This window comes from Squalius cephalus (assembly GCF_949319135.1).
Source record: "Squalius cephalus genome assembly, chromosome: 20".
Lineage (NCBI taxonomy): Eukaryota > Metazoa > Chordata > Actinopteri > Cypriniformes > Leuciscidae > Squalius > Squalius cephalus.
In genome coordinates this window covers 6,920,402-6,934,017 of record NC_137141.1, presented here as the reverse complement: position 1 = coordinate 6,934,017, position 13,616 = coordinate 6,920,402, and the positions used below count along the sequence as shown (strand labels likewise).

At 36.8% G+C, this 13,616-nt stretch overlaps 1 protein-coding gene across 1 annotated transcript; it reads left to right on the top strand.

Moving 5' to 3' along the window:
• Window positions 1–1,739: 1,739 nt before the first annotated feature.
• LOC307148270 (uncharacterized protein) lies at window positions 1,740–4,379 on the top strand. Its single transcript, XM_079853668.1, has 2 exons — window positions 1,740–2,039; window positions 2,671–4,379. Exons 1-2 carry the CDS (start codon window positions 1,805–1,807, stop codon window positions 3,885–3,887), a joined length of 1,452 nt encoding a protein of 483 aa, XP_079709794.1. The 5' UTR covers window positions 1,740–1,804; the 3' UTR covers window positions 3,888–4,379.
• Window positions 4,380–13,616: the final 9,237 nt, after the last annotated feature.

Genomic DNA, 13,616 nt, shown 5'->3' with positions numbered 1-13,616 from the left:
AGAAAACAAAACTAGAGGTATTTCGCATTTCATGGAAGGAGAGCTCAATTACTTACAGAGAGGCTTTAAAAGCTGCTAGATCTGCTTATTTTTCAACCCTATTAGAAGAAAATAAACATAATCCTAGGTATTTATTTGAAACAGTGGCTAAACTAACGAAAAATAAAGCTTCAAGCCCAGAAGTTTCCAAGCAACACAGCAGTAATGATTTTATGAACTTCTTCACTTATAAGATTGATAATATCAGGGACAAAATTATAACTATGCAACCGTCTACTACAGTATCGCATCAGGCAGTGCATTGTAGTCTCCCGGAGGAAAAATTTTATTCATTCGTTGCTATAGGAGAGGAAGAATTTACTAAACTCATTAAATCATCTAAATCGACAACATGTATGTTAGACCCTATACCAACTAAGCTACTGAAAGAGATGCTTCCAGAGGTCATAGATCCTCTACTTAATATCATTAATTCATCTTTGTCTCTAGGATACGTACCAAAAAACTTTAAGCTGGCTATGATTAAACCGCTTGTTAAAAAACCGCAACTTGATCCTACAGAATTAGTCAATTACAGGCCGATCTCGAATCTACCTTTTCTGTCAAAGATATTAGAAAAGGCAGTATCCTCACAACTGTGTTCCTTTCTTGAGAGAAATGATATCTGCGAGGATTTCCAGTCCGGATTTAGACCGTACCATAGTACCGAGACAGCTCTCGTTAGAGTCACAAATGATTTGCTCTTATCATCCGATCGTGGTTGTATCTCGCTATTAGTGTTACTCGATCTTAGTGCTGCATTTGACACCATTGACCACAACGTTCTTTTAAATAGATTAGAACATTATGTTGGCATTACGGGAAATGCACTAGCATGGTTTAAATCATACTTATCTGACCGTTATCAGTTTGTAGCAGTAAATGATGAGATGTCTCATCGATCACAAGTTCAGTATGGCGTACCACAAGGCTCAGTACTAGGACCGCTGCTGTTCACTCTGTACATGCTACCCTTAGGAGATATCATTAGGAAACATGGAATTAGCTTTCACTGTTATGCCGACGATACTCAGCTCTATATTTCTTCAAAACCTAACGAAACTTATCAATTCACAAAATTAACGGAATGCATAGCGGATATAAAAAATTGGATGACTCGTAATTTCCTACTTCTAAATTCTGAAAAAACAGAGTTTCTAATTATTGGACAAAAAACTTCCTCACGTAATAACCTAGAATACTGTCTAACACTCGATGGCTGCTCTGTTAAGTCTTCGTCGTCGGTTAGGAACCTGGGTGTGCTCTTTGATACCAATCTTTCATTTGAAAGTCACGTGTCTAGTATCTGTAAAACTGCATTTTTCCATCTTAAAAATATATCTAAATTACGTCATATGCTCTCATTGACAAATGCGGAACAATTAGTTCATGCGTTCATGACCTCAAGGCTAGATTATTGTAATGCTCTACTGGGTGGTTGCCCTGCACGCTTAATAAACAAACTACAGCTGGTTCAAAACGCAGCAGCTCGAGTTCTTACCAGAACCAGGAAGTATGACCATATTAGCCCAGTTCTGTCAAAACTGCATTGGCTCCCTATTAAACATCGCATAAATTTTAAAATATTGCTGATTACTTACAAAGCACTAAATGGTTTAGCTCCGCAGTACATGAGCGAGCTCTTAACGCATTATAGACGGTTTCATCGGACGCACGCGCGTTGCCAGGGTTACGCGTTGGCCCGAAGTTAACTTCCGGTCTGTGTTTGTTTATCGGTAATAATAGACATTCTCTGGTAATAATTATGGCGCCGACTACGAACGCAATTAAAATGAAGGTGATGAGTAGACTGAAGTTGGGCTCAGGTTGTTGTGCTGTGGGATGCAACCTGACCTCTGGAACAAATACATTATCGAAAATAAAAATGTTTCGGTTTCCTAAAAACGAAGGGAGACGGCGAGCTTGGATCACCGCTGTGCGAAGAGAGGCTTGGCAACCAGGCAAGAATTCAAGGATCTGTAGCACTCACTTCGTTACAGGTAAGAAACTCATGATAAGCAACAGATAATAGCTAGCTGACCAGTAACAAGCCTGCAATAGTTATGTGTTTAACTAAATTGATTACTACACACGTAGCTGTAACATTGTATACATTAATTTTACACAGTAACGTTAGCTCAATGTTAGTTGATACGCTTTAGCTATGATTTAAACTAGTGTTATGATACCTGATATCCATCAAGCATAAAAGCCACAATGTTTTTCCATCAATGCTATACAAATAACCTACATTATTTAACTAACAGTCACCTTTGGCTTGTTCTCTGGGGACATAACAAATACAATAATGCATAGCTCTTCTGATGAAGCTTTAAATTAAGTATTATATGGACTTTTACTACATTTTCACTGACGAATTTACTACATTATCACTGATATGTTTTATCTGTAAAGCTGGTTTAAAACAGTGTGCATTGTGAAATAAATTTGACTTTGATCTAATTTCAATGTACTAGTAGGCTACTAATATTTTTTTTAATCAATACGTTTTAGTCAATATCATAGAAATGCACATGAAACCAGAAAAGTTATGGATTATGCAAAGCATGTATGTATTATGCTAGCAAGGTGCAATACTGTCAACACAAACTGTGTCTGTCTTTATTTTAGGTGCGCCATCAGTGGACCCATGCCATCCAGATCATGTTCCATCAATTTTCGCTCATAAAAACACCATTGATGGTTCACAGAAGTTGGAGCGATACCAGAGGAGACAGAGGAGACCATCTGTGGTTGAGTCTATGGATTCACCTTCCTTAGAGGTCACCCATGCTGACCCTGAAGAAGGATGCACTGCTGTGGGTACAGATCTGTCAATGGCAGACATTGACCAGCTACAAAATGAAAACACTGAATTAAAAAGAAAAATGGCTTTACTGGAGAAGAAACTGGAATCTCAAGAAAAACGACTACAAGATCATATGTTTGGCAGTCCGTCTGATTTTATTTTAAATGATGACAAGCACACTCATTTTTACACTGGTCTACCATCTGCTTCTGTGTTTTTCACCCTCCTCACTTACCTGACAACAACATGGAACGCATCATCAACCATACTTACCCTTCCCGAGCAGTTTCTTGTGGTCCTGATGAAGCTTCGTCTAGGCTTAACTCATCAAGACCTCGCTTTTCGCTTCAGAGTGAGTTGTGGAACTGTCTCAAACATCTTTCATGAATGGCTCGATGTGATGGCTAAAGAGTTACAATGCCTTGTCCGGTGGCCATCCAGGAAAGACATCAGAAGAAATCTCCCCACCCTCTTCAAGACTACAGGTTTCCAACAAGTTAGATGTATAATAGACTGTACTGAAGTGTTCATTGAGAGGCCAACTAGTTTGCAAACACGGGCAGTCACATACTCCCACTACAAATCACATAATACTGTGAAGTTCCTTGTTGGTATTAGTCCAACAGGAGCTTTTACATTTTTATCAAAAGTCTGGGGTGGCCGTGCTAGTGACAAGGTTATAACAAAAAATTCAGGGTTAATTGACCTTCTTGAACAAGGAGACCATGTAATGGCTGATCGAGGCTTCAATTTTCCCGAATATTTTGCCACCAAATGTGTTCGTCTTCATGTACCAGCATCTACAAAGGGAAGAAAACAATTGACAGGATTAGAGGTGACACACTCTAGAAAAATGTCCCGAGTGAGAATCCACGTGGAAAGGGCCATAGGAAAACTGAAGTCATTCAGAATTCTGCGGAACACCCTGCCAGTCAGTATGGTCAAACGGAGAAATGATAACAGTCTTTGCACAATAGATAAAATATTAATTGTTTGTGCAGCACTTTCAAATCTGGGGAAACCACTTGTACCAAAATAAAGCAGGACTTAACCACAACTTAAAGGGATAGTTCACCTAAAGACCCTCATGTCGTTCCAAACCTGCAAGACCTTTGTTCATCTTCGGAACACAAATTAAGCTATTTTTAATTACTTAGGCTGTCAATGGAGGAACAGAAAGCTCTCGGATTTCATCAAAAATATCTTCATTTGTGTTCTGAAGATGAACGAAGGTCTTACAGGTTTGGAACGAAATGAGGTAGAGAAATGAATGACAGAATTTTCATTTTTGGATGAACAAACCCTTTAATTTGATACTTTTACCTACAGGATTACATTTTTTTATTATTAAATATATTAAAATACCAAACACATGCATTGCATTATCATATTTGTAGTGTTGAACTTGTATCACAATGTTTCAAATGGATTGTAACTATAAAATGAAATGATATATTCACTACCAACTATTGATTAACTGACTTATTGATTAACTGATTTATTGACTGATGAATAAAGTACTATAGACTACAATTTCCGTTTTTAATGTATTTATGTATTTGATGTAAAAAGTGAAAAAGGGCAGGAACAACCTATGCTTTAAGGAAAAAAAAACCCTCTTTTTCTTGTAAAAACTGATTTCAGATCAGCACTATTGAGCTGCTTTTGAGACAATTTTCATGTAGCTGTCACTCAACTGCAGTCTTCCCTCTACAAATTCATCCACAACTTTTGGCAGCATGTGTTTGAAGTAAAAGCTACGTAGCCTTTGCATATATGTGGAGACAAAAGCATTGTCATGAGGCACATCAAGTTCCAGGTGCTGTGCTGGGGTCCAAATAACCAGACAGGATGTTTTCAGCCCGAGACAGTGCATCCCTAACTGTATCTGCCTGTAGTAACCTCTGGGGCCTTTAGGGTTCACAATGTACTGCCCACCCTCCACTCTGATGTCTTGGTTTGTGCCAGTGAGTGCATCATTAAGGGATGAGCAAGCACTGAGTGTGATAGGGCATTTTACCTCTAGCAGCTTGTCATCAATGATACCATCAGGGCTTGCTGCAAGCCATGGGTCTCCTGCACACACCACCAACCCTTTGTCCACCACTATGCAGCCCCTCTCCCTAATCTGATCCTTAGCAAGACCCTCGCTTTCCTTCCCATACCTTGTGGCCACATTCCCCTGGAACTTTGGGTAGAGGTGTTCAGTGAGAAACTTAGCTGGGTCAGTTGTCTCACGCTGAGGCACCTTGCTGGCTGTGCTTGCTGTTATGCGTAGCTTGCGCGCATCATGCCAGAGTGGTTCTATGCTCTGTTTTCTAGTGTTTCTCTCTAGTTCCACCACTTGATCTGGGTTCAGTTTAATGAAGGCATCATAAAATGCTGTGCACTTTGGACAGCTCAGAGCACTATCATGCTCACTGTGGGGCTGAGCTAAGCTGCTGAACACGTTGAGTTCCTCTCCCTGAGCATCCTGTTCTCCCTGACTGCTGGTGAAATCCTGACTACCTGACTCGGAGGCTGTGTCTGTCTCACTGCTGTCACACATGACGGAAAAGAGAGCACAGCCTGGCACAACTTCCTAAAATAAATGGTGAAAAGATCTTACCTACACTGCCATATATATATATATATATATATATATATATATATACAGATGGTGCCCAACCAGAATGAGACTTTTACCGCCGCCGTTCCCGCGGCGGCAAAATTGGGATGTGTATTTGCTGCCTTTTACCGCTGAGTGGCGCTGTAATCACAGACTTTGAAAAGTGTCAGTTTATTCTCTTTATGACGTAATCTGCCGCGGCAGTAATCTGAGCTGAGGTCACAGATAAATTCAAGATAAATATTGTGGTTAAACGAATTCAAATTCATTAAATTTAAACAAAGTAGACACACGTTACCATTGTGTGCCCAGTTTTTCTATAATTTAGAAAGGCTATGTCAATAGGTTACTTGTCATTTACTTTGTGTTATTTTAATGTGTTTGTAGATTTATTAACTGAAACATAACAGTGAAATAAATTAAAATAATTTACCGTAAAATTAAAACATTTTCAGGACTTGCAGTTACTAACCGATGTTAGTCGGTTTAAGCATTCTTTGTTATATTCAGAATTAAATAGGCTTACATGTTGTATCAATTGAATTCTTTAATAAATAATCAACCACAATGCCTATTACTGCCGCAGCAAAAATAAACCAGTCGAATTTCAAAGTCGTTCGCGAAATGACTAGGCTATACCGGGTGCCGCAAGTGACAGGGCAAAACAGCAGCAACTGCGGCATTTTAAAAGGTAAATTTCCTATCTGTTTATTTAAAAAAAAAAAAAAAAACATGGCGCAAGATCTTGTAAAAAAAAAACCGTTTTTCATTATTTGAACAAAAATGAGACTGATTGGATATGTAAAAATATAAACAAACAAAGCAGAGAATAAAACAAACTTTTAGGGAAAAAATATAGGCCTATTATGCTACAGCAGAATTGGTTAACATTAACGAAAGCAAAATATGTAAAAATACATTTCAAACAAACTAAAACAAAACAAATTCGTGGCCGAGTGGTAGGCTATAACTTACATTTCAATAATTCAGATGACACGGGTTCTAATCCCGAACAAACATGGGCTACTTTTTTATTATTAATGCAGAGAGATTTGAGAGTTCTAAAATATTGCTACACCATATTGTTTTTTTCTCCTATAGCCTATATTAAATATTTTATATTTATAAAATAAAATTACCATTAATTTCCATTTTACATTAGGGACAATTTTTATCCAACAGAATGGCTGAATTAACATCTGCATAATAATAATAATAATAATAATAATAATAATAATAATAAATAAACAGCACAAGGTCTTGTAAAAACACTTTTTTTATAATTTTTTTCGAGACAGTAAATTGCCAATGTTAAAAAACATAAGCAAATAAAAAAAGAATATAACAAACTTTTAAAACAGAGAAAATAGTAGACCTAGGCTATTCAGACGATAGCTCTGTGGTCAATGCATTAACAATAGCCTCTCGGAGCTTCAAACGATCTGAGATCGAATCTCAGTGTAGCCGACAGTGTTTGTGTTTTTCCATTCTTGATGCTTAAATATGCATCTGTTTATTAAAGTCAATCATCTTGTTTAATTATCAATTTACAACATAAATTTGCTACATTCCAGTTGAGCCGCTGCAAAGACGACACATCTGATGAGGAAGACTGTCAGCCGATTGCACCAGAAAATTAAGATGATGAAGCTCGTCTTTAATCTGCTAAAAAGAAATTTGTGTGTGAATCATTCACGAGATTGAGATGACTGACAGTGATACCCGGCCATAGCAACGGAAGACATTTTTCAAAACAGATCGAACAAATCAGAAAAATACTTTCAATACAGTATTGCTTTCAATTAAAAAATAAACAATGAAAATGTAAAAGAAAAAGAAAATTAATTAAGTTTGAAAACCCATCGCACATTTCAAGGTATGAATAAAGTGTCGGAACAGTTTATTTATTTAAACAGGGTTGCATCGATAGAGTTTATTCCCTTTGTGATGCAAAATAAGAAACACAATCTTATTCTTGCAACATTTTAAATTTCTATTGTCAAAGAAATTGCAGCTAAATTAAAAAATTAAAACGGTACAAAACGAAAAAAGTTCAAAAGCAACATAAATTAAGAACAGGCGTTTTTCTTTGCCTCTCTCTCGCGCTGGATATTTTTTTAGTAAGTTTGGTCTCCCTCACTGCGCGCGGCGGGTCTCTCTCGAAATTAAGCATTTCAGCATAAAAAACACCATACAGCTGATAATACTGTATATGTCGCTGTGTGTCATCCACACAAATCACGAAAGAAAAAACTGTAACAAATAGCTTTTGTTCCTTCAAAGATACAACATGCCTTGCTGAATTCACCTCACAATAAAACGAGGTGGGTCGCGAATTAAAGAGCTCTGTATCTGCTAAATTGAAATTGTGTGTGGAAAACCTTTAAATACAATCAATAAAACTACAATATATAATTTAATAAGATATAGGGCCTACTGTACATAGGCTATGGACTTTAGGAGATTTTGAGATTAATCCTTAAAAGAATTTTGCCTTTGCCTGCTCATCAGGCTGGCTCCGACACTCTCCATATGAAAGACGGAACATTAACACCTCTGTCCTGCACCCCCACGATAAAGCAACTATTGCCTTCTCCAAACCCCCCACAGGCTAGCTGAGTTTGCAAAACAAAACAAAGAGTTTGCCACTCGTCGTGGTTTGCCAAAACACTTCATTATAAACTTCAATATTTCATTCAAAACAATCTCAAAACGCTTTGTGACATTTTGAAAAGCCGTGGATGCATTACTGCCACTGGAACCATGAAGGCAAATACTGGTTCTGATTTTATTGTTTGTCGTTTAAACGTCATATATATATATATATATATATATATATATATATATATATATATATATATATATTTTTTTTTTTTTTTTTTAACAGAACTGCTTTTGAAATTACGATTGGAATCATTATAGGTTACAGAAGTAAAGTCATTGTATAATAGGCTATTTGTTCCTTAGTGTAAAATGGAAATGCATGGTGATTTTATTTTGTAAATAGGCTATAAGCAAAAAACTATGTTTTAGAACTAGACAAATCTCTCTGCATCAACAATAGACTATAAAATGCATTAATAGGCTAATATAAAAATATCAGTAATCCAAGTTAGTTCGGGATTCGAACCCGTGTCATCTAAATGATCGTAACGTAAGTTCAACCACTCGGCCACGATTCACTCGTTGCGACATGGCCTAACGTTCCAGTGTGTCTTCATTCAAATGAACGCGCCGCCGCGTTTGTCGAACACTAATTCAACATGCCAGAAAAAAACCTGGCTTTGGAACAATGCATAGCGCCACTCGTCGTCGTGTGCCAAAAAAATTACAATAATTTAGTTTAATTTATTTCAGTGTTAATGTTTGAGTTAAAAAAATCCTCTACAAATTAAATTAACACAAAGTCGGCTACAAGAGTCCTTTATAGGCTAAGTAAAAAGCAAAGGGCTTACAGTCTTAATATTTAGGCTACTTTGCTTAAATTCGATACATTTATTTTCAGTAGGGCCTAATAAATTTGTAGGGATGTAATTTCAGTATGCTTCACCAACGCTATGTATTCAATTAAAGTTCCAAGAGGTCTGGTATATATTTCCTTCCCAGCTGACACAAAAAATCACAACTTGTGCTTGCTGCGAACGCAAGTTATTTAAGGTGTCTCAACTGTACACAGTCTACCATACAGTGTGAATTCGTTACAAGGTTTTATTTAATTAAATTAATGTGCAGCAATTTGTACAAATAGAGTCTATAGGCCTACTATACTGTTGTAGCCATTAAATAATCTCATTTAGTATCATATTTGTTTTACAAATACACATCTTGCTTGTTGCACGCACACATATTATGTCAAAAAAACGAAATATTATGTTGAAATAACATTATTATTAATAATACATCTTTTAGAATATTTGATTAAATGCTGATTGTTGCGCTTGTTCAATTTAATAAAATTAAAACTTTAATTGTGATAATTAAAATAATTGAAAATTAAATATTTAGTGGCCAAGTTTTGCTAATTTAGGCTATTATATAGGCTAGTATATGCCTATTGCCTATATTAAGTAGGTCATATTAAGACAAGGCATATATTAAGTTATTTTAGCTGTTATGAGAAAAATAAATCTAACGAAATCTAAAATCTAAATCTAATAAATCTAAAAAAAAATTCTAACGCCAGTTCAACATGCCAGAATAAAACTTGATTTTTGAACGATGCGTAACGCCACTCGGCCTGGTGTGCCAAAACACTACATTTTAAACTTCAATGTTTAATTCAAAACACTCAAAACGCGTTGTGACATTTTTTTAAAGCAGTAGCCTAGCCTATACATTAAGGGCATTGAAACCAGGATCTTAACTAAAACCCGTTCCGCGTAATTTCTGAAAAATTATACCACACTACTCCATGTATTTTTTTTTTAAGGACTGCTTTTGAAATCACTATAAATTACTATGCAATTGTATCGCTCACGAGAGCTCTTCGTTTATCTAATTCCTCAATAGAATAGTAAAAATATTCAGCGTCATTGCTCCTAATATCGTCTCTATTTTTAACTTTTGATTCTATTTTTTTCAGTTCTAAAATTGATTCTATCTTTGGTTCTATTCTGTTGTAGCATAATAGGCCTATTTATATATATGAAAAATATGCCTATCAGGCTTAGGGTTTTATATTTAACCCACTTACATTTTAAAATACGGCTATTGCTGCTGTTTTGCACAATGTCCCTTTGCGCCACCTGGCGGTCATTTCGGGAACGACTTTGAAATGCGGCTGGTTTATTTTCGCCGCGGTGATTTCGCCGCGGCGGCTGGCGCGGCGGTAATAGGCATTCTGGTTGGGTACCATCTGTATATATATATATATATATATATATATATATATATATATATATAGTACTGAATCTTTTACATTAGACTAGCTGATTTGTTAGAGATATATGAACTATAACTTACTTTCAGGGCTTTAAAAAGCTTTTTTGGTGACCCATCTGGATTTAGTGGGGGAAGGCAGAGGGGAGCTTGTAGCTTGATCTTCTTGCCAGGTTTCAAGAAATCACACTGAGCTACTGGTTGTGGATCAGCCTGAAAGGATATTTGAAATGTACATTATACATAAATATACAGTACAGGTCAAAAGTTTGGACACATTACTATTTTTAATGTTTTTGAAAGAAGTTTCTTCTGCTCATCAAGCCTGCATTTATTTGATCAAAAGTACAGAAAAAAAATGTAATATTGTGATAAAGTATTACAATTTAAAATAATTGGTTTTCAATTTATTATACTTTAAATGATCATTTATTTCTCTGATGCAAAGCTGAATTTTCAGGATCATTACTCCAGTCAATCACATGATCCTTTAGAAATCATTCTAATATGATGAATCATTATCAAAGTTGGAAACAGTTCTGCTGCTTAATATTTTTTCATAACCTGTGATACTTTTTTTTTCTGTATTTTTTATCAAATAAGTGCAGGCTTGACGAGCAGAAGAAACTTCTTTCAAAAACATTAAAAATAGTAATGTGTCCAAACTTTTGGCCTGTACTGTACATGATAATACAAATAATTAAGGAAAATTGTTGTACAAAATACCACCAATTGTACACTGATATTTGAAATAGGATAACAGGAATTAGTATACTAGGATATGGTTATTAAATATAATAATTGTTAAAATGCTCCCCTTTTTAGTCACCCGTGACCAAACACTTGGTTTTGAAGTGACAGATGGGCCACTCTGGAGTCCATCCTGAACACACTGCTCCGCAGCAACCAAAATTGTACCCACATGGCTACACACCTCTCCATTGCTGTATAGATACAGATAGACTTTTTATCAACGGGATAAATGCAAGTATTGAAAAAGTGTACCTAAATGCTATTGTAAAATGTAATGTTAGCTAGCCAGCCATACTTACCCTGCCATGCAGTTGCAATGCCCACTCTGGATTTCGCCGGACTTCTTCGCAATGATCCAGGCGGAGTAGCTCTTTGAATGCGTCTGACCCGCCTCGATTTCCCCGTAAACGACACAGGTATTTCCATCCGCGTGTGTTAGAATTTTTTTTACTTTTCCGGAATGAAAATAGTTATAGGCATCCAAGCTGCGATATGCCTTGAACGCCTCCCTGGTGTACACACATTCCTTCTCGACTAAGTATTCAAAAATATTTACCTGACTGACCTCCGGTAAATCAGACAGGTCTGTAGAAAATAATGTTTGCCTCAAAATTTTGTTGAACGGATCTGGTAGTGTAACGTTGACACATTTAAGTTTGGCCAAGTAACGGCTCTTTTCTTCTATTGGTAGTCCCAAACAATACTGGCTAGACATACTTGCTAATGTAATTTGCTTGTTACTTTCTACAGATGAACTCTGTTGTTATTGATTCTACCGGAAGTTAAGTTTGGGCCACAAAAGCGCGCATGCGCAGTAACGTTTGTTTATGTTGTTGCCGTTGAAACCGTCTATAGTCCGTCACGTCTATTGCGATCTCAAAATTCCGCCAGTTGATAATGCCTAGAATATCAAAATCGACTGCTGGCGGTAGATCCTTTTCCTATTTAGCACCAAAACTCTGGAACAGTCTTCCTACCATTGTCCGGGAAGCAGACACACTCTGTCAGTTCAAAGCCAGATTAAAGACACATCTCTTTGACCTAGCATTCACATAATACAATATAGACTTCTATAATTTAATGTTAGGCTGCATAGATTAGGTCAGCCGGAACCGGGAACACTTCCCATAAATCCTGATGTACTCGTTACATCATAAGAAGAATGGCATCTACGCTAATTTTAGTGTCTTTTGTTTATCCAAAGGTTTTCCCGCAGCCTGCCGGATCCAGGCCGTATCCAGATCTGACGAAGGACCTTCGCCTGGACCGATGACAACGCAGTGCTGAAGTGCCAACTAGTCTCTCCCTATGGAGGATCCCTCTACCACTCTACAGATAAGGCGTTGTCGGGAAAATTCGTTTCGCGTTCCTACCCCAAAGCAACAAAATAAAATAAAATTCTTTATCAAAATTTATAAGGAAAGACAAGTACTTTGTTTAGGCTTGGCTTGTAGGGAATTCCAAACCTGCGTATTTTCAAACGCACATAACTATAGAACCCATTCTAAATGCGCATGTGAACGCCATCAGCGTTTCTCACAGGTTCGCGTTTAAAGTCTGTGTAGAGGGAATGGTGTCGTCTTAGCGGCCCCTAATTTAATAACAAATTATCGTTGCGACGGAAGCAAATCAATCAAAACTAACTTTAGATGGAAAATAACTTAACTCTGCTATAAAGCCAAAACAATATCTGTTACCTTAAATTATCCGCTTATCTCTGTAAAGCTGCTTTGAAACAATCTACGTTGTTAAAAGCGCTATATAAATGAAGATGACTTGACTTGACTTGACATTAACTTTTGTGGTCAGTTGTCTTTTAATAAATGGCGCAATACCAAATCTGGCTATGTATGCCATTTTATCTCAGCCACAGGTGAATGACTTTGCATGCTCCGGATCGGGAAACATTGCCTTGAAAAGAGTGTGGATATCGTCATTTTAACTGCAGAACCCAAAGCACTTCAGCCCTCAGAGTACCAGCCTGTGAAAAACTTGATGAAACACTTGGTTGAACACCGTGATTCAGTCCAACATTACCAGTCTGTGATCCAGCAGGAGTTGATGGAGTAGCTTCTGATTTCATATGGGACTCCACTACTTTAATTCCCATGGTCCCAAGTTTAAAGGTTTTTTGGCACATTTTGCAAGTCACCTCAAACTCGTTGCTAGCACCAGCTAACCATTCTCTATACTTCACATCTTGGAGCCAAATTGCGCTGAACTTGCATTTACCCATTTTCTTCTCCGGTCATCCCTTCGCATGCATGAGACAGACGTAATACGCTGCCGACATAAATGCTGCGAGTTGTCACATGAACAAGCAAACCCACAAAGAAAGAATACTAAAAATAATATAATGCTAATTAGATAGTTTGGTAAAGTATTTAGATATGTCTTAGTCAAAGTGTCATCTTAAATTTAAGACCTCTCATGAAAAAAATACTTTTTAAGATTTGTATGGCCTTAAATTTAAATTAAATCTGATTTAATAACATTTAATTTAAGACTTTTTAAGGGCCGGCGGGAACC

Bases quoted from the DNA above. Each gene is read 5' to 3' on its own strand.
- LOC307148270 (XM_079853668.1), top strand. From the start codon at position 1,805: ATGGCGCCGACTACGAACGCAATTAAAATGAAGGTGATGAGTAGACTG. The intron at 2,040-2,670 runs GTAAGAAACTCA...TCTTTATTTTAG, and splicing joins TAGCACTCACTTCGTTACAG to GTGCGCCATCAGTGGACCCA.